This window comes from Cylas formicarius, unplaced genomic scaffold (genome assembly GCF_029955315.1).
Source record: "Cylas formicarius isolate icCylForm1 unplaced genomic scaffold, icCylForm1.1 PGA_scaffold_8__14_contigs__length_24414737, whole genome shotgun sequence".
Lineage (NCBI taxonomy): Eukaryota > Metazoa > Arthropoda > Insecta > Coleoptera > Brentidae > Cylas > Cylas formicarius.
In genome coordinates, this window is record NW_026844361.1 from 13,705,760 (window position 1) to 13,726,918 (window position 21,159).

The 21,159-nt window shown below is 34.4% G+C and overlaps 1 protein-coding gene across 4 annotated transcripts in view; it reads right to left on the minus strand.

The window, feature by feature from the left end:
• The window catches only part of LOC132706099 (protein suppressor 2 of zeste-like), a 34,055-nt gene that overhangs the window by 3,916 nt on the left and 8,980 nt on the right, over positions 1 to 21,159 (minus strand). For 2 of the 4 annotated variants that reach the window (XM_060677196.1, XM_060677197.1), the window contains exons 8-13: positions 15,541 to 15,724; positions 13,927 to 14,383; positions 8,796 to 9,021; positions 5,262 to 5,407; positions 4,995 to 5,196; positions 1,091 to 1,235 (exon numbers count right to left, since the gene is read on the minus strand). In XM_060677196.1, the coding sequence (XP_060533179.1) occupies positions 1,091 to 1,235; positions 4,995 to 5,196; positions 5,262 to 5,407; positions 8,796 to 9,021; positions 13,927 to 14,383; positions 15,541 to 15,724 (1,360 nt within the window). Of the gene's footprint in view, positions 1 to 1,090; positions 1,236 to 3,875; positions 4,239 to 4,994; positions 5,197 to 5,261; positions 5,408 to 8,795; positions 9,022 to 13,926; positions 14,384 to 15,540; positions 15,725 to 21,159 lie in introns of those variants that run through there. The other 2 variants (XM_060677198.1, XM_060677200.1) reach the window with 2 other exon arrangements.

The window sequence follows — 21,159 nt, forward strand, 5'->3', positions numbered from 1 at the left end:
TTTGAGTCCAATGTGCCCCACTATCACACTTTGTACAACCCCCTTGTTGTTCTAGGAGCATGCACAGCACTTTAAAAGCATCCACCGATGTTTTTTGAAGTTTATTTTATTCAATAGAAGTCCTAAGGCCAGTTCATTACCATTGTGCAATAAAACACTTCTTAAACCACAATTACTTGAGTCAATGATGTGACACCAGGTGTTAGTCTGGTCGATAACAATTCAGATGCATCCTTTGGTAGGTGCAAACCTCTAATTAAATCATTTAATTCGCTCTGGTCGAACACTTCGCTCTCTCTGGTGTGAAATCTGAGCAATGAGCATGAGCAAATGGTCGAATAGCAGAGTCAAGATTGGGATACACAATTTTTTTCTTATTTTTTCTGTTGAATCCTTGAACGAATCGTTACACGAACAAATATGACTACCAGCACTGCGAATCCTAGGCTCTCGCCATATCATAGGAACACCAAAGCTTAAACATTTCTTCGTACCTTTTTGACAGTTTCTGAATGATTCAACGTAAACGAAAACAATACGAGGAGCCCAGGACAATTTTTACACCAAAATAAGTGCGGTATACATTCTTCACAAAAGAAGTTATAGTTTGCCTTTGCTTTACTACGACATAACTACCACAGATGTAACAAAAGTTATTTGGATTGTTCACACGATGTCTTCTTTACATATTTACACGTTCTAGAACACTAGAAATACCCAACAACGAAGACAAAAGCCGCGAACACCAAAACTTCACATAAGCAGGTCACAACGCTGTATTGACGCTTCTGTATTATCCAGTGTTGCTAAATCACATTTAATTTCATAAAAATCAATTCATTTAAAAATTATGCCTAACATGGAAGAAACCTATTCACGTCATAGGTATGTATATTAATAAAATAACATTATTTTATAGAGCGCTATAAAAAAAATAACGTGTAAAAATATTGCGTTTTTTGGAAAAGGGACCCCCAAAAATATACAAATAAGCAAAAAGCTTTCAAACACTACGACACTTAGCGATTCGGGGAATCCCAATAAAAATATCGACTCCATTTAATATAAATATAAATAAATTTATTCATACCCCTGGACTGTGTTGCTGCGGCGAAGTGGTGCCGGCTGTCAGGTTCACATCGAATGGGTTCTTACCGATCCCCAGACCTAAACCGGGAAGGGCCGAAGGAAAACCGGCCGCCGCCACCGCCGCCATCCGTTGCCCGTACCATAGACTGAAAGAAGCGTTATAAATGCAAAAGTACTGTGCGAAACGTGTTAAATCCTGGTAAGCGAAACCGGAGAATGAATAAATGAGGTCGGTGTATGGTTCGAGTAGATGTGGTAACGCTGTAATATTCAAAATATTTTAAAAATGAACAACACAGTCTAATTAACAGAAACATGTTGTAGTGGTAGTAGGCCAAATAATAAGTAATAAATAATAAGTACAGTAGAACCTCGATTATCCGGGCCAGCCGGGACCGAGCCTTCGCCGGATAATCGAAAACACGTATAATCCAAAGACCTTTATTTTTAAATTATTTTTTAAAATTTATTTACATAAATACATGTGTCAAACAAAGAGAACAACATACATGTAACAAAAAATAAAATATAATGTATACAAAATGTATATGATAAATTATGTTTGCAAAAATCACTTAAAAAAATCACTGATTTTTGTTTGTTTTTGGGCTTCGTAACTTTTACACTTTATAATTTCTTTCATTTTTCTAAGCTGAAGAACATGAATATCATCAATTCCAGGCTGTTCTTCAAAATATTGAATAAGTATGTTTATTGCATTCCTTGCTTCTTGATTACTTGTCTTGATTTCGCAATAATTATTCTAATCACTTTTTTCAGAAGTCTTGTTAATTATGTTATCGTCATTTATGATCTGATACCCTGCTTCCTTGTGATCACATTCTATCCAGTCCTGTATTTCTTTATTGTCTATTTCTTCCAAACCATTTATTTGCAAGGCTGTAGATGCTATTTTTTCGATCCATAGCTCACCTTCATTTAACTGATTACTATCTCCAATAATGTCTTCATCCTCTGTATCTTCTATTAAAGTCATTATTTTATAAAATGATTTTTTAATGTTGGTTGTCTTTACTCCATTCCAAGCACGAGCTACAGCATATATTGCCTCTTTCAAATTTAGACGTTTCCAAAATTCCACAATGTCACGTTCTTCCAAAAGTTGAAGCATAAGATCTTCTTTATAAAGCCTTTTCATTGTACTCTATAACCCCTTGATCCCTTGGGTGGGCAATAGATGTTACATCCGGCAGAAAATATGCTACGCATATGTTTCCATCTTCTGATTTAAGTTGCTCTACATTATGATACGATGGCGCATTGTCCAGTAACAGTACAGCCTTTGGTGGAAGATTATTTTCTTTTTGATAAGCTCGAACTTGGGGTATAATTTGTTTTTAAAACCACTGTCCATCCACGCTGCCTTTTGATTATAATAATCAACGGACAGTGTTTTTATATTTTTAAAAGCCCTCGGATTTTTGGATTTTCCAATAACAGCTAACCTAAGCTTATGCGTTCCTGAGGCATTGGCAAAGCACAAAACTGTTAAACGGCCTTTGCTTGCTTTGAAACATAAAAAAAAATAAAAAACAAATAAAATATGTGTAAAGCTAACCTGCTGCACTAGTTTCTGACCCTGCAGCAAGTGTCCTTTTTGGCATTGCTTTCCAAAAAAAATCCCATTATACACTTGTTCAGGTTTTAGGTCGTGCTCCGTCAAAAGAGTTTGAAAATCATAGCAAAATTCTACCACAGCAACGTCAACAGCACTTAATTTCTCCCCTTGAACAGTAAAGTAACGAGCCGGTCGATCAGCACTCGGCAAATAGAATAGGTTCAAACATGGATCCCCGACACAAATTTAGGGATTCCCCGAAAAGAACGACACAGTGCATGCAGCGTCCATGCGCTGCCAACCTCTGACCGTTAGCCACGGATAATCCTTGCTGAAATACTCATATTTGAGCTTATCAAACGAGGCACCATGGCACACATTCCTTGGCTTATGATCATCATTTAATCCTATTTGGCCGTCGACCAGAACACCCGGTAAACTGCTCAATAATTTTTTGTAAAACTTTATAATGAAACTTTAATATTTTTTATTTCTAAGTATATCAACGGAAAATAAACAAACAAAAATATGTAAACGAGAAAGAAATAGACAACTCCTCTACATCTATTGTAAACTTTGGATTATTGGCACCCAGTAACTACTCTAGATAATATGACGCAGCCTGAACAATACCTCAACTTTAAATATATGAAGAATACAGGGGAAAAAAGATGAGGGTCCATTTTTTGCCCAAATAAGACAGTTACTTCGTATAATATATCGCCTAAAGAATACTATCCACCCATAAGAAATAGCTGAAAAGATGACAGTACAAAAACAGAATTTAATCCATTTTGCACCACCTATTCTATGATTTTTTTGTCACATCCAGGAAATATTTTCGCACATCCATTTAGAAATTTTATTATTATCACTACTAAAGGACATAAAACCGTAGAAATCGCTAATTTATGTGTAATGGAAAGATCTTATATATGACTTCAAAAGTTAACAAAAGCGGTACATAAATTTGTATCACATTTTCAAGTAAATCCAAAATAGTAAAAAAAAATATTTTGGATTTGTATTGCCATTTTTGTTAAGTAGATGTAGATTACATCGCAAAAAACATACATTGGAAATACTATAATGCTTTATTTTTTGAAAATATTTACTGGTGCGTAAATGCACCACTGGTTTTATCTGTGAAACCAAACTTTGTTATTGCAAGTCTAGACATGTCAACGCAGTAGAGTAAACATAAAAAAATTAGCGTGTTCTTTAGTATTAGTTTGTGCCTTGTGCAGTGAACGTTACAGTTCGTAAAATATGGCATTTCCGAGGTATTTGACTCAATTGATGGACGAGGACAATAACAATGAAAGTCGTAAGTATTATTTGGATTTACATATTTTTATATATTGTAGCATTGTAAATTTATGCTCAAAATAACGTGAAAAAATATTTACAGAACATACCTTGACTGACGAAGAAGATATGAACGATAACATAAATCTACAAGAGTTTTGGAACTTTCGAGTTACATGCACCAAATGATACAGCTGTTCTTCAACAGTCCTGTAATTCATCAACTGCTGAACCTGAATGGGACTCATCTGATGATGAAACCCTGGAATTCAAAAGAAGACATATGCTTCCTGCAAACGACAAGCTGGCTTCTACTGTCAAATGGAAGACAGGTCAGCTGGAGTACACTCAGACTCCTATATCCGATGAATTTAGATCATGTGAGGAACTAAAAAACAGGCTTTCTGGAAAAAACTCCGTTTGAAATTTTTTTTATGTTTTTTGATGAGGAGACATTGATTTGACTTTAAATCTTACATTTTTTTGTGACTTTTAAAAACTGATAAAACAATTACTCAAAGAAATCTTGCACCTGCCACAGATGAAGTGCGTTATGATAATCAAGGTCACGTCAAGCCCGAATGAGATGTAGAATCTGCCACAGCCACACAATTTACGTTTTGTAATGTGCATTTACACACTTCATGCTTTGTAAAAATATCACCAAAAATGAAACCGGGGGGTTGCCAGGGGTGCACTCACGCACCATAAAATGTTATGCGTTTTTTTTGTATCAAATCAGGTTCTATTTAGAAAACAATTTACTTTTAGTTGTTTTCTGTCGAATTTGAACTTTCTTTTGTATATTTATGTATAAATTATATGTTATGTGCCCCAAACCATTATTTAATGTTTTTTTCCTAGTGGTTCGTTTATGCATTAGTATTTTTTGTATGTTTCGAGTTTTTATTTTTTTGTATTCTAAAGTGAGTGAAATAAAATAAATAAATAAATAAGTAAAACTACCACCCCAAGGTTCTAGGGTTAGGGAATGAAAAAAAAAAATGTGCAGAACTACCTGTGATAGGCGGCCATGACCCGGGGATCGTAGGCGGGGAAGCCGGGAGGGGCTCCCGCGGGATAAACGAATTGATTCGGGCTGAGGGTGGGCGACGCCAAATTTGGGACGAACGGGTTGGGCGGCGTAAATGTCAGGCTCGTCTTATCGCGTTTCGGGGCGGTCGGCGACAACATGGCGGTCGTCGTCATGCCGCTCGAAGCTGGAAACATATAGAACGCAAGAATCAATGACGGAAAACGGATCTCCGCGAGAGGTCGCACGTACCGGTGCTGTTCGTGGGTTTAATTTTCGGCGAATGCGGACTTTTCGGCGACTTCCGGTCACTTTTCGGCGAACTCTGCAGCTTCAGGGGGTTGAAGATGGACACCGAGCTGGTGTTGATCTTCAAGTCGCCGGGCGTGGAAGTGCATCTAGAAATATCAACTGAGCACTATACGATCTGGAAACCCATAGAAAATACGAAAAACAGTTTTGTACAAAAGTTTCTTGAACTCTCCTGGAGATTTAAAATATTATAATTTTGTTGATACAGGGTATCCCAAAACTGTCTCCCCGATATTTTTGGAATCCTATTTAAATTTTGCATAGTTTAGGCAGAAATTGAGATTATATGTTTTTTTTTTTTTTCATATTTTGATTGCCCCATTGCATTGTGACGCTACTTATCCAGGTATTGCAACGAAAATTTAACCACAGACTAAGGAGATGATGCACTACTCAATCAGTGTAACGGATGAGCCTCAGCGTATTCAGGGTGTCCCAAATAGGTGGTGCCGTTTTGGCAAATTCAATTAACAAAATCGCAAGATAATTAAATGGAACATCCTATATTTTGATTCAGATATCAATTCTAGGACAAAAAATAAAGTAAGTTTGTAATTTATCTTATATTTAAATTTTACTTACTTTTTGAGATATTGGAGGTTTAAGATAACACCCGTATAAATTCTTGAAAAATTTAAAGCTACCCACATTAGGTCACTTGCTCTCAATATTACGAATTTTTTAAACAGCAAAGTCATGATACCATTTCTTTTAAAGATATAATACTCCAGATATAAGAATACCGCCTATTGCTAACAATACAGGGTGTCCATTAATACGTGAAAATTTTGAAAAAAATTAACACACTTTAACAAATTTCATACAACCTCAGAATTCATATTTAAAGAAACATTTAATGGTTAACTACCTAGTTTGATTGAAAGTACCTAATAACAAAAATAAATAATTGAAGTTTACAGGCTAACTACACAAGGTAACAAATTTAAATAAAAAAATCTATAAAACAAAAAAAAACATAAACAAATAACTTAAAAAAAATAAACATGGTGATACTGTAATATATTTTGACTATATTGTCCATCCTTTGCATAGCGCGTCATAATGCTGTCATTTCTAACCGCATCACTATTATTTAATGCAAGAATATCTTGTCTAATTTTTTAACCTCGAATATCTCAAAAAGTAAGTAAAATTTAACTATAAATTAAATTACAAATTTACCTTATTTTTTGTCCTCTAATTGATATCTGAATAAAAATATAGTGTTCCCTTTAAACATCTTGAGATTTTGTTAATTGAATTCGCCAAAACGGCACCACCTATTTGGGACACTCTGTATAAGCTGAGGCGCATCTGTCAAACTAATTAAATAGTGCGTCATTTCCTTAACCACCTAAATTTCTGCTTAAACTATTTTTAACCAAGGATTCCAAAAATATCGAACTATATAGGGTGTTCCATTTAAAATAACAAAGTTGATGTCAGAAGGACACTTTTGGGACACCCTGTATCAAAAAAATAATATTTTAGACCTACAGGAAAGTCCAAGAAACTTTTGTACGAAACTTTTTTCGTATCTCCTATGGGTTTCGAGATCGTATAGTGGATCGATTTATTTGGCACATGGTGTACAGTAAGACTTCGATTAACGCGTAGGATTCGTTCCACCAAAGTAGGGCGTAAGAGCCTCGTTTATCGGCCATCTTAACATGTAAATAATGAGGTTATGGAAGATGGACAGAAAATAAAACCAAAGATTTATTTTTTAATAAAATAAAAACAATATAAGCGAATATACGTATAAAAACAAATACAATTTTAAGTCAGTCAGATCACTCGGCCCAAATTCTCTGCGTATTTGGCATCTAATGTAATTTGCGTTTTCCTTTCGTGTTCTCTGAGAAGTTGATTAGTGGATGAAGCATCTATGACCTCCGCCTTGCTTTTCAACTCCTGTCACAATTTGGATCAAGAAATCGATCCATAATTTTAGTCAAACTGCTTTTTACAAACGTCATTGAAAGTTCTTTTTGCTCTTCTTCGAAATCACTACTGTCAATATTTTTGTTTTTTTCTTACTCAGTTAATTCCATGAGAGCTCATCATTAGAAAGACTGGCTGCTATTTCTTGAATTATTTCTTCCACGTCTTTACCCCATCCAACCAGTTTTTTTCGCTAATTCCACTATTTCATCCATGTCAATAGAGTGTCCATTGTCTTCGCTCTTACTTAAATCTGGTCAAATGTTCTTCCATACTCCTTTCAAAGATCATTCTGTTATCTCATTCCAAGAAAAGTTAATGTTCATGATATTGTAATTTTTCCAAAATTCTCTTTATCGATTGCTTCTCTTCTTTGTCCGCTTTTTTAAACATCTGCTTTAATGTCCGCCGCAAGTAATAAGCCTTAAAATTGCACGTTTAAATTCGTTGGGTGACTTGGAGCATTATCAATTGATATTAGTGCTCTCTGTTCAAGTTTTCTAAGTTCGCAATAACCTTTAACAAATAGTTTTCAGTTAACAGTTTTCATAGTTATCCATCATTTGTACAGGTAAAATAGATTGAGATGCCTTTTATCGCTTTTGGGTTTATCGAGTGGTAAACTACTAGTGGTTTTAATTTAAAATCTCCGCTTGCATTACCGCTTAGTACAAGTATTGCAGCTTTATATCCTGGTGCTCATTTCTTTCTTTGTGTCAGGAAAACTTATCACCCCGATAATCTACGAACACAACAGAAACACTATATTTATCGAGGAATGAAATTACATTTATTACTTATATACGAGGCGCGTTCAAAAAGTAAGGCGACATATCAGCCAGTTGGCACGTTTATTTTTTTTTGTGAGAGAGAGGCGTTAGGCGTGTTTCATGTGCTCGACGATTTTCTGTTGTTGAAAAAAATGGAACAAATAATTTGCATAAAACTTTATGAAAAAAATGGTGTTTTTCGTTTCCTCGCTTATTTGCCCACCCTGTACCTGCTCGGTTTTAAATATGTATTTGTTAATTTGAGACTTTTTAAATTTTCTTTAGTTATTATTTCTTTAGATATATGACATGATTTTACATTATCAGAAATATATAGAGCTACGTCCATATATTGGCGATTTTATATTTTTTTAAATGTATTCTTAATTTTTCACGGAAAGTGAACATCAGTGTCTTCTACCTAACATAGAATTATATTATAATATATAAGTGAAGCAGGCATAAGTAATACTATGAAATTAATTATAAATTTTGCACATCAGAATTATTATTTTTTTACATAGTCCGACCCTGGCACTACTTCTACACGCTGGGAGCGGTATAGGTAGTTTCATTGCATTCGCTAAGCAAAAACCGTTTATCTATAAAAGCACTGTACCATTTTTCAGTTTTACTTATTTTTTTCGTGAAATAATGAAAACTATAAAACAAAAACTTGAAGAGACGCCAACTTTTTTTACATTTGCATTTCAAAAAATGCATAATTTGGCGCCAGAACTAAGTATAACCTGCGCATTACCTCAACTCCTGATTCTGAGTCGCGCTCGCCGATAAACTGCCGCTGACGTTACTCAGACTGGTATTTTCCGGTGCTTTCTCGCTGATCGGTTTCAGCGTCTTGGGATCGATCTTCACGATCGAGTGTTTCTTGATCTCGCTCTTTTCCACTTTCTGGTCCCTGTGCTTATCCTTTTCGGGACTGAGGTGCACTTGGTACATCGGTTTCACCCCAGAGGCGGGATTTCCTGTAAAGTTTCGAGCTAAACCTCAACAACAACTCACCAAGATTAAACATTTTATTAGAAGTTGAGAATAATTGTGATCTTCTGTGGTAGCTTCAAATATGATCCGTAAAACTATTAGGCATCAAGCAACAAAAGAGAAACTATTAAGCAAGAAATGAAATTTATATAGGTACAGGCAAATTTTTGGAGGATGAAAGCGAAATATTAGTGTGATGAGTGGAATATTTTGAGGAATTTTTAAACTCAGAGCACAAAGAACTTTTTAGGTAATCCTTAGATAACCGTGTTACAGAACTAGAAGAGGTAGAGTTCCACGAGGATGAAAAGATAACTTCTTCTTTCTAACATGGATACCATATTAGTAGGCTACTGCCTGTTCATTGCCCCCGGAAAACGAGGTCCAGCATTCTCGCCACCGTTTTGGCGGTCTTCCTTGAGATCTTTTCCCTACTGGGTTGTTCATTTTTGCGTTCTTTACGAGTCTGCCATCTTCCATTCTTTTTACGTGTTTGTTCCAAAATCTCCGTCTTTGCCTCACCCACCTTCCTATGTCTTGTATTCCGCACTGCTGTCTGATGTCCACATTCCGTATGCTGTCATACAAAGTTTTACCCCGTATAGTTCTTAATATTTTCATTTCAACTGTTCTCATCATTTGTAGAGTTCTGTTTGCATCTACTCTTGTTTCTGCTGCGTATGTTATAATCGGTCTTATAGCCGTTTTATATATCTTGATTTTGCTCTCCATATTAAAGTCTTTGTTCTTCCATACAATTTCTTCAGACATCCCGCTATTCGAGCCGCTTTCATTGTTTGCTCTCCTACTTCATTGAGAAGGCTTCCGTTACTCGTTATTTCTGCAGATATTTAAAGTGATTTACCTGTTCTATTATCTATCCTTTGGATGTTGGATGTTACTAAGCATTTAGTCTTCTCGGTGTTGATGAGCATGTTTAATTCTTTTGCTTTAGTGTTAAAAGAGTGTAGTAGTCTTTGAAGATTATCTTAAGAAACTGCACTAAGAACAGCATCGCCTGTGTAGCAGACGGCATGGAAGAATGTGTTTCCCATTTTAAATCCACCTGTGCTAGGAAGGTTTTCTATTATTTTATCCATCAATAAATCGAATATATATGGGCTGAGTGAATCGCCTTGTCTAATTCCTGTGTTTATATTTATGTCTTCAGTTGTCGTATGTCCAACTCTGATTTTTGTTCTGCAATGGGTGTTTATATCGTGCATTAAGTTAAACCTTCCGTTCTCGTGATTTCTAGGACATCCTTCAAACGCACTCTATCAAAAGCCTTGGTCATATCGACAAAACACATAAAAGGTTTATTCGAAAGTTTTTTGCATATTTGTTTGACAATAAATATTGCGTCAATGGTGGATCTGTTCCTTCAAAAAGCTTGTTGTTTCTGTCGTATACTTATGGCTTTGGTGACTTCTCCCAGTATAATTTTTGTGAATGCTTTGAGGATGCTATTAAGCAGTGTTATTCCTCGATAATTTTCCGGATTCGATTTCTGTTCTTTTTTGAAGATGAATATTGTCGTGCAGATTTTCCAATCGTTCGGTATTTTTTGTTCAGCTATGATCTTTTTAAATAAGGTTAGTATTTCATTCTGTAGTTTTTTTTCCCTCCATATTTATTTTATTGGTGATCTCGTCTGGTCCAGGGCTGTGTCAACTTAAGAACAACAAAAAATAACAGCGGAAATGACTAAAATATGTACAGGCTGTGTCAACTTAAGAACAACAAAAAATAACAGCGGAAATGACTAAAATATGTACAAACTGATGAAAGAAATATGGAGACAGGAGGTGAATTCGAAGCAGAGAAGAGAAGCAACACCATTTGCTATTTATAAGAAAAGTGACAGATCTGAGACAACTATAGAAGAACTATTAAATAAACCCAACAAAATCCTTGCCTCATATATTGATTCCAAAAATGGAGTTTTAGAACGGATAGATCAGTAGCGGATCAGATTTTCATACTCAGAGAAATTCCGCCATATTATATTTATAGATTTTAAACAAGCCTTCGACAGAATAAAAAGAAACAAGCAGTAAAGTGTATACAAAATACGTATAATAGTAATCCAGCGTATGCACCATTTAATTAAGTTATATTTGTATTTGGTAAGTTGGTAACTTTGTATAGTATATTGGGCAGTGCGAATGGGATCCCCTCTATTTGACAATATATGCAAAATTATTACAGTAATACATGATCGAAAATCTACCTATTTGGTATTTAAACAACTAATCAAAATATAAAAGGGGCACGAACGTTACAAAGCTATATATAGCACTCAAGGGGTTAGAAATGAAACAAACATATAAATCTAGGAATTTACTTAGCGCAAAACTAAGAATGTACAAGTCAGACCATGGTATTTTTTCTAAGCAAAAGATAATGGACAAAAGCGATCCTCTTGCTTCAATGCTTTATAAATAAGACTTTCTGACGTTTTGCCCATCATAATGTTGACTTCTTCAGATCTTAACAGAAACTGGCTCACAATTGGAATTTTGCATTTGGGTAATGGAAGATGTTGAGAGATTTTTGGACAAGTGGTAAATCTGGTTTTGACGTTATATTTCTAAAGAACTTTTGATATGTGGTCAGTAATGTTTTAAATGTAAAGAAGGCCAACAGTGGCAAGTGTAGGGTTGCTTTGGAAGATTGTCGTGAGATGAGAATGTAGCAGATGTAAGCTGTTTTAATTCTGGGTTCAATGATTCGGGTCTTTATCTTTCACCAGTAGGCCATGGAAGATTGTTTGAAAAAAAATGCTATAAGAAACTGCAAGTGCTATTTGACCAACCTAACATTGTAGGCCCAACAAAAAGATATAGTTTAAGATGGAGAAGACACATTGAGCAAATGAAAAAATATTAAAAAATATGAACTAGGATATAAATTTGTTTAACATTTTAGCCTTTCACTATATATAAGGGCAGGGCAGATAGACAGAGGACACCAGTAAGTTGTACGCGTTTGATCCCTCCTTGGCCTCTACTCTGACCTTTATTAGATTGTTGGGCAAAGATCCAGTAGGATCTCAGTTCACTTCGATTTTTTCTTTCAACTTCTCCAACCCTTTCCCCCGTATATCAAGATTTTCGTATTAGAGGGTACCCACAACTACTGTTATTTGTTTGTACTATTTATTATAACATATAATAATAATAATAATAATAAGAGGATGGTAGTATTTCTCAAAACAGTAAGCATTACTTATAGTCTTGCATCGAAGAAGACTGTCAAAATTTTTCTGCATTTTTTTGAGAAATAATTATGTAAAATTTTCTTATTTTTTTATACATACACTTTTAGTTTTCCACGATTTTTTTTTATCCCATTATTTAGTTTTGGTTAGTTCGAATGAAAACATTATCAAGGCAAATGAGTCAAATGCAATATGCGTTGACTATTATTATCATTATTGTTATTTCATGGATTTTAACTTTTTTCCGGTGCTCTCGCATAAAGACAAAAAGCTGGTTGGACTTTGAGTTGGTCTGCAGAAAGGTAGTTCGTTTTTTTTTCAAATGTTCATTACTTTGCGTACTATTCCCGCAATTTCTATCAGAACAATTTTTTGCATTGTACTTTTTCTTATTTTCAGGTCTACTAGGTTTCATCTTTAAATAAATTAATCAAACAAATTGAATTGAAATAAAAATAAAGATAGGAAAGAAGGATAAGTAAATTTTACCGTTTTTATTGTTCATGTGATTTGTTTAATGTTATAATTTTAAACATGCCTGGTCTTAAAACAAATAGAGGTGTTGAGCCATTTTCAATGATGTAGGGTAATAGGCCATCATTTATGTTCCTTCAATTTGAACTTGGTATCTTTAAACCACCAAATTATCCTTTTAGTCTTTTATGGATGAAGAGAAGATGAAACATGCATAGCAACTATGCTCTTCATATAAATTGTATTCATTTGAAGAAAAATGGAAAACAAATTGAGAACATTTGGCTCAAAAAATCGCTGTTATAAAGTTTTCGTCGGAATCGGAAATTTTCATAAATAAGAAACATTGCCAGCGAAGACTGTAAAAAAATAGTAAAGTAAATAGATTGTTTTTGAAGTCTCTATTTTCAAAAAATAGCAGTCCAAATCTTTTAAAATAAAATTCCTATTAGAAATTACGAACTTCCTTACTCAACCAGAAACAGAATGAACCAAGCCACCGTCAAACCTAAGGTATCTAAAACTATAGGGCAGAGATGTTTTCTTCATCTCAAACATTTAACAAAACTGAAATTACTAGAGATGAAATCCATAGTATAATAGATTTGAAGAACAACTAACAATTTCAAATTTACCAATTTGATCAATTTCATCAATATTTGCTTATGATTCTTTTCGAGTCTTTCTATATTTACTCTGTATGCTTATTAGACTGAAATTTCTATTCCAAGAGTTATTATTTAATTACTAAGGATAAAGTCCAGAATTATTATTGTTTTTCCTTTTCTTTTTCCAGTATTTTTTCTTTTTTTCTTTGGGTCTACCAAGACTTACAATTTGTTATAGCTTTTTAAGTTGTCCAAGAAGTTTAGCTAATAGTATCCTGGAAAAGTATTCAGTATGTATGATCTATTTTCCACCTGCGAGGTTACTCTTGTGGAACACAAACTGTATTTATTGTCTTTGTACTTTGATTGCCCACAAAATACACTGTGTTATTATTTGTAAGTAGCGTCAAAGTTAGTAATAACTGTATAGCCCTATAGTAGGACGATGGTATCACCCAGACCCTCTTTATGGAGGCATGCTTCATGGAAACAGTTTATTGCACAGCACTATCGAGAAGCTGCCGAATTGCCTTAGCAGCATTGGCCAAAAAAAGCGTAATTAAAAAAAATATATAGACACTCACCTAAGTACCTGGGCATATTACGGCCCTTGAAAAACTTCGGCCTGATACTTTTCAAATCGCCAGCGTATTTTCCGCCGGTACTCGGACCTCCCGCAGGGCACGACGTCGCCGCCGCCGCCGCCGCAGCGGCCGCCGCCGCCGCTTTCACGTTCATGTTCGCCTTGGCTATCTGCGAGTTCCAACTCTTGGGCGGATCGCGCAACGTCTTGTATCCGATGGGCGTGTTTACCTTTTTGACGGACTGCGCGGTAGTCGTGGTCGTAAGTGGCGCCGCCACCGACGGGGACGTCGAGTTCGTAGACTTGAGGATGGCGGCCGCCACCACCGAGTTTAAAAAGTGCGCGGCCGAGGTGGGCGGCCCGGAGTGAGGTGGAACGAAGGAGTTATGGTGCTGGCGGGGGGAGGCCGATGCGGGAGGCGGCAGCGGCCTGATCGAGTTTAAAAGGGAGTTCAGGACCTATAAAAGAACTTAAATGTTACGGGTCTGCACTGCTTGCGTATTATATACGGTATCGGACAATTAGAGCGACTTTTCATTTTTTTATTCCTATATACGCTACATGTTCAATTTTTTTTTTTTGGTTTTTATTTTCATGCATAAATTCCTATGTCGGATATTGGAAAACATTCAAATTTCCATTTTTAATTCATAAAGTTTGCTTTTACGTCGATAAGTATACTTTAATTTGTTTTACAAGTCAAAGATGGCAGCACTGGACTTGAAAATAAACTACAAATTTATGTTAAGGCAAAAAAAAAATTGATAAGGACCCACAAAACATATTTGGAAGTTGTTGATTTTATGCAATCACTCTAATTTTGTCCGACACTGTGTATGTGGAATTTGCATTTTTCATCTACAAAAAAAAATATTATCACATCATGTTAATGCACAAGTGCTGATATTTTCTGGTCTTCCCATCTTCTGTTCCTTCCAGGTTGAGAGGCATGCAGTATCGATTAAAATCCAGTCTAGTCCAGTCAGTTGTAATCTACAGTCCTGTCAGTAATAATTAGGGGGCGACCCCAATGTATTAACGTATCCTCTGATTCGAGAACTACAGTAGATAAGAGTTTATAGTAGAGTGGAAACTCTTCCAGGAGGTTGTACTTAATTCCTCGCTTTCAATGCACTAGCTTAGCTACCTCATGTTGGTCGAGATACTCAATTTGAGAAAGGGTATGGTCTTACCACTTTTATTTATATTATTTTTTATATATTATTATTATTATCATCAGTGCGAACTAATGGTATCTAGTATGGTTTTGTGATTTGAATTTACAAGATGATTTACAATGACCTTGTGATTAGTTATTTTCATATTTCATACTAATGATGAAATAAATTATTTTTTGGGATTTGAATTAACGACATTATATTAAAGTGCATTCTAAACCTTTACCTCAAACCCTTGCAAAGTAATGTCAGATAGAACCAATTTTTCTTTTTTTTTTCAAATTTGAGCTGATCAAACAGACGCTAGCAATATTTGTCAATCAACTCTGAGGTTGATTCAGTAAATTATATTATGTTAAACTAAATCTAAAATATTGCAATTTTCATTATAAGCGAATGGAAATGGGCTCGGCTTATCCGGCGCACTGTCGCTTTACCTCGGGCTTTCCGCTGTTCCCTATACCCTTGCAGTCGTTACCGTTCCCCTTGGAACCAGCCTGAGTGGAAAGCAACTTTGGAACCACGATCACCGGATTAAAAGTGGTCTTGGGCACGTAACACGGTACACTGGTACTCGGGATGCTGTTGGACGCGTTCTTCTGCATCCCGGGCGTTGCCGGCCTTGATACAAACGAATTAGTATTCGAGCCCCTTTTATTTGCAACCCTTGGTATCAGACTCGACAACAGGTTTGAGGACAACGGTAGGAAAGAATTGATATCCAACTATTCGTTTATTAACAATTAACCTTTCGCACTCCTTTATTCCTGCCACAGATATTTTTGCCTCCATCGGTTATAATAGATTACGAGATTTTTCGTCGAAGGCAATATTTAGTACCACTAATCGTCACAAAATGTCATCAAGTGTCAATACGCAACAGTAACTGGAAAGCAAAAAAAAAAAAATTCTCTTAGGTCGCATACATTGAGACTTGAGACTAGAAATAGGGCGAAAAATAGAAAAATTAAAGTTGTTTTAGCTCTTGGAAGATACTGAAAAAATCAATATGGTCGTAAGACTTCAAAATGTGGAGACGCCTGAACTAGGGCAATTAATCTTTGGCACTCCTTTATTTCTGCCACAGATATTTTTGCCTCTGTCGGTTATACGAGCCCTAACAAACTAATTGTTTGAACTATATACAAAATAATAAGAAAACATATTTATACTTCTCTTAAATTTATTTTTTTTGCCTTTTCGATTGAAAAATGAAATCACGCACTTATTTTTATACCAAAAAGTGCTATGGCAATTTTTTTTATTTTACATAAATTACATAACAAAATATCAAAAACATTCCGAATTTGCTGACATATAAATATTTGGACGCATTTAAATCTTTTACTTTAAATCGATCATTAATAAGAAGTAACATCACCTTTCGCGGCAATAACAGCTTTTATGCGTTTTGGCATGGAATCTACCAAAGCCTTGCAATATTCGGCGGTGAAAGTGTTTCAAATTTCGGTGATTTTTGCCTTTAATGCCAGAACTGTACGCTGAGGATTGTTACGATGAGTCTGTTTCATTCAATGCAATAAGTTTCAATAATATTGAAGTCGGGGCTACTTGATGGCCACGATAAAACTTTCATATTATGGTCCCCAAACCACTTTTTTGTTGTTTTCGCAATATGGCAGGACGCACCGTCTTGTTGAAATATAACATGTTCATTTCCAAAAGTTCGTTCTATTGATGGAATCAAAGTTCTTCATAAAATTTGTTGGTATTTTTCTGTATTTACAGTACCATCAATGAACTCGTAGTTGCCAACCCCTTTACCACTCATACACCTCCATATCATAACACCCTGGGGAAATTTTACCGTGCGCTTTAGACAATCTTTGGAAAAGGTTTCCGATTTTGTACGAATCACCCTGTTTCGAAAATCGCCTACACACACATCAAATTTTGATTCGTCACTGAAAATAACGTTACTTCACGTTTCCGTTGTCCATATTTTGATTGATTTTTGATATTTTAGATTTTGCCAAATCCAAACGTTTTTTCTTTTGTGCTATCGTAATGTGCGAAAATTGATTATTCAATCGACAAAGCAAAAAACATTTTTAAATAGATATAAAAATGTCTTTTTTATCATTTTTTACATCGTCCGAACATTTAGTTCTAACTAATCATCACAAGATTTCATTAAGTGTAGTTTTCGTCGTGGAAAACGAATTTGATTTTTTAAAAAACTTTATTCAAGCGAGATGACAAAAAAGCTAGCGACGTGGTTCGCACCGTGGTTTTATACAGACAAATTGCTGACGCTTTGAGAAACAAGTAATATAATATGTATGGGAACCTTTACTCAGCAGTTTATAGTATTAAAGCGTTTATAACTCCTCCGCCCTTAGATAAAAGCACGGGTACAACAAGTGCTTTTAAATAACAATATTTTCTTTTTGTTTATTAATTTTAGATTTAAATGGAAAATATTTATATAATAAATAAATCAAGATTAATATAAGTATTACGTATAACAAAATTGTCCAAACACTAGTTCTCGTAGAATATATACGTGATGACATCTTTCCAAGGTTTTCTTTTGCTTCATCCATTTGGATTTGCAGCTCCTTTATTTCCTTTAGGTTAATCGTGTCCAATGTGAGTTCTGGTGGATCGAAGATTATTTTCTGTTTATGTAGTAGTGAGAGATTCACTTCCGGTAGACGAGTGTCATCAAATCTCAATCGATTAGGGGTATAGGTTCTTAGTTCAGTTTTTCCAATTTGTACTTTGCAAATTGGGGAGGATTCGATAAGGTGGGATCCAAATAATGGAACAGTATTAATGTCGTCATTACATTGTACTGTTACTATTATCTTCTTAGGTGTCACAATAATCCATTTTCCATTTTGGATTTTAAAAATTTTTATTTCTTGAAGTTGGATTTTAATTGGTTTACAGTTTGTTATATTAGTCTTGTGAGTTATTATTTTTTTATTTGTTTTTGGGTTTTCTATTTCAATTTTATTGTTATCTAAAATTTTTGTTAATATGAATGGTCCAGAAAATTTTTTGTTTAATTTACTTTTTCGACTTTCGGTGCGCTTATACACTGTTGCGCCAATTTTTAGTTCTACTGGAGTTTTGTTTTTGTTAATTTTATCGATCGTTTTTTGTTTTTTTAAAAGGGAATCATTATGTACCTTTTCGTAAAGAAGCTTAGTATTTGTTTGATGGTTATTTACGTATTCACAATATATTTGAGAAGGAATTAGGTTCATAGGGTCACGTGTATCAGTGTGTCCTAGTGTTAATTCAAAAGGCGTAAAATTAGTATTTGAGTGTATAGTACTGTTATATGCAATGATCGCATAGGGCATAAGTGAAATAATATCGGAATTTTTATCTATTTCTTTCAATAGGCGTAAGTGTTCGATGAGGGTTGAGTGAAAACGTTCGATAGGTGAATTGGATTCGTGGTGACTCGGCGTTGTGAAATGGATTTTAATTTTATGTATTTTTAATAAAGAGTCTAGGACGTCATTTTTAAATTCTGTTCCGTTGTCAGAAACAATTTGTTTTGGTATTCCATAGAATGAAAAGAAATGTACTAATTGTTGACATGCTGAAATCGCAGTTCCAAAATAGGGCAATGCCTGTCCAAACTTAGAGAATTTGTCGATTATAGTTAAGAATTTTTGTCCGCCGGCAATAAAGGTATCGACGTGTATGATTTCAAATGGTTTAGAAGGTGTTTCAGTTAACATTAAAGGTTGATCTGGTGGTTTTCGTTGATATTTTGCTCGCTGGCAAATTTCACATTCGTTAATATATTTTGTAACATCTGACTTTAAGGATTTCCAGTAATAATTATTTTTTAAGAATTTACAAGTTTCTTCTATGCCTCTGTGATTAGTTTTACCTTCATGTTTATATTTAATTAATATATTTCGTTCTTCCGGTTCAACATTATTTATTAATTTTGTGCATTCGATTAGTTTATAATTTTGAAAATATTGGGCGATTACTTTTTGTACAATTGGTCTTAGTTGTTGAGATAAAAAGTGAATATACGTCTTTTTGTTATTTAAATGTTCTTTGAAGAATTTTGTTAAACTAATTTCTTCTTCTGGAATTGTTGCATGTAATATATTATGACCGTCGAAGTTTTTAAAGTTACATTTAACATAAGTAGAATACGGAGATTTCTGAAGTATTATCTGATTTGGTTTGTTGTTAATAATTTCATTTAATATAGGTATTCCTTGTAAAGATTCGTCAGTATTTGTACTATGAATTGTATTTTCAAAAGCCGGTCTTAAAAGTTTGTTTTCGAGAATGATTATTTTTGGGCTCTTAGGACGTTTATTTTCTATTTCTTCGAGTGTTTTCGAAATTTCATTTGAGTCTAATTTATTCGGATCAAAATCGTTGTCTAGAAATTTGTTAATATCAAGATCAATATCTCCAGGATTATTGTAAATAGAGTCGGTTTCTAAAGCATTTAATTTTATTCGTGACAAGGCGTCCGCATTTGTGTTTTGTTTACCATTTTTATAAAGAATTTCATAATCAAATTCTTCTAGTTTAAGTCTCCATCTCATAAGTTTTGAATTTGGTTCTTTTAGGTTAAATAACCAGACTAATGGTCTGTGGTCTGTAAAAATTTGGAATTTTCTACCGAAAAGATACGGTCTAAAATATTTACAGGCCCATACTATGGCAAGTAATTCTTTTTCCGTTGTAGAGTAGTTTTGCTCGGTGTCATTAAGTGTGCGAGACGCGTATGCGACTGGGTTATCGTTTGGTGGTGTGCCTTGTGATAATACGGCACCTAACGCGTAATTTGATGCGTCTGTAGTTAACACGAATTGTTTTGAAAAATCTGGATATTTTAATATTGGGGCATTTATTAGTAATTGTTTTAAATGGTTGAAAGCTGTAATAAATTCGGGGCTGTGTTCTACTTTAGATTTTTTCTTTAGACATAAGGTCATTGGTTTTGTGATTTTAGCAAAATCTTTAATGAATCTTCTGTAGTATCCTGCCAATCCTAGAAATGACTTAATTTCTTTTTGTGTTTGGGGGAGAGGAAAATTTTTTACTACTTTTATCTTGTCAGGATTTGGACTAACGCCTTCTTTAGTGATTTTATGACCTAAATACGCTACTTCTTTATGTAGAAATTCTGATTTATCTAATTGAATTTTAAAGTTTGCCTCCCTTAGTCTCTGAAAAATTTTTCTTAATCGATCAATGTGTTCCTGTAGGGATGTGGAAAAAATTATAATATCATCTAAATATACTAAACAGATTTCGTTTTGGAAGCCTCTTAGCACATTATTCATAACACGTTGGAACGTCGAGGGTGAGTTTTTCAATCCGAAAGGCATGCGTTTAAATTCGAAAAGTCCAGTACCAGTAGAAAAGGCTGTCTTTGGGATGTCATCGGGATGCATTTCTATCTGATGAAAACCGTTAGCTAGATCCAGAGTTGAAAAATACTGAGCTTTACCGAGTTTATCAAGAATATCTGAGATATTAGGCAAGGGAAATTTATCATCAATTGTTTTTTCATTAAGTTTCCGGTAATCTATGACAACGCGCCATTTACGTTTATTTGATGCATCTAATTTTTTTGGTACGATCCATATAGGACTACTCCAAGGGGAATGTGAGGGTTGGATTATATTATTTTTTAGCATTTCGTCTATTTGTCTATTTACTTCGGCTTTATGTATTTCAGGATAACGGTAATTTTTTGTGTAAACGGGGGTTTCGTCAGTTAGATTAATTTTGTGTTTAATTTGATTCGTGAAAGATAATGGCACTTTATCACAATAAAATATGTCTCGATATTCGTAACATAACTTCCTAATTACTTTATATTCTTCTTTATTACAGTGATTCAGTCTTAAATTTTTTAGATTTTCTTTTTGCAGATTGTCGAAATTACTTATTGAATGTTCGATTAAATTTTCATTGTTATCTTCTATTTTTGTTATAAAATTAGTTTCACATTCATTTATTAATTCTATTTCTAGAGGTTTAATAAATTGTATACTAACAGGATTTTCAGATGTGTTAGTAATGGTTGTTAA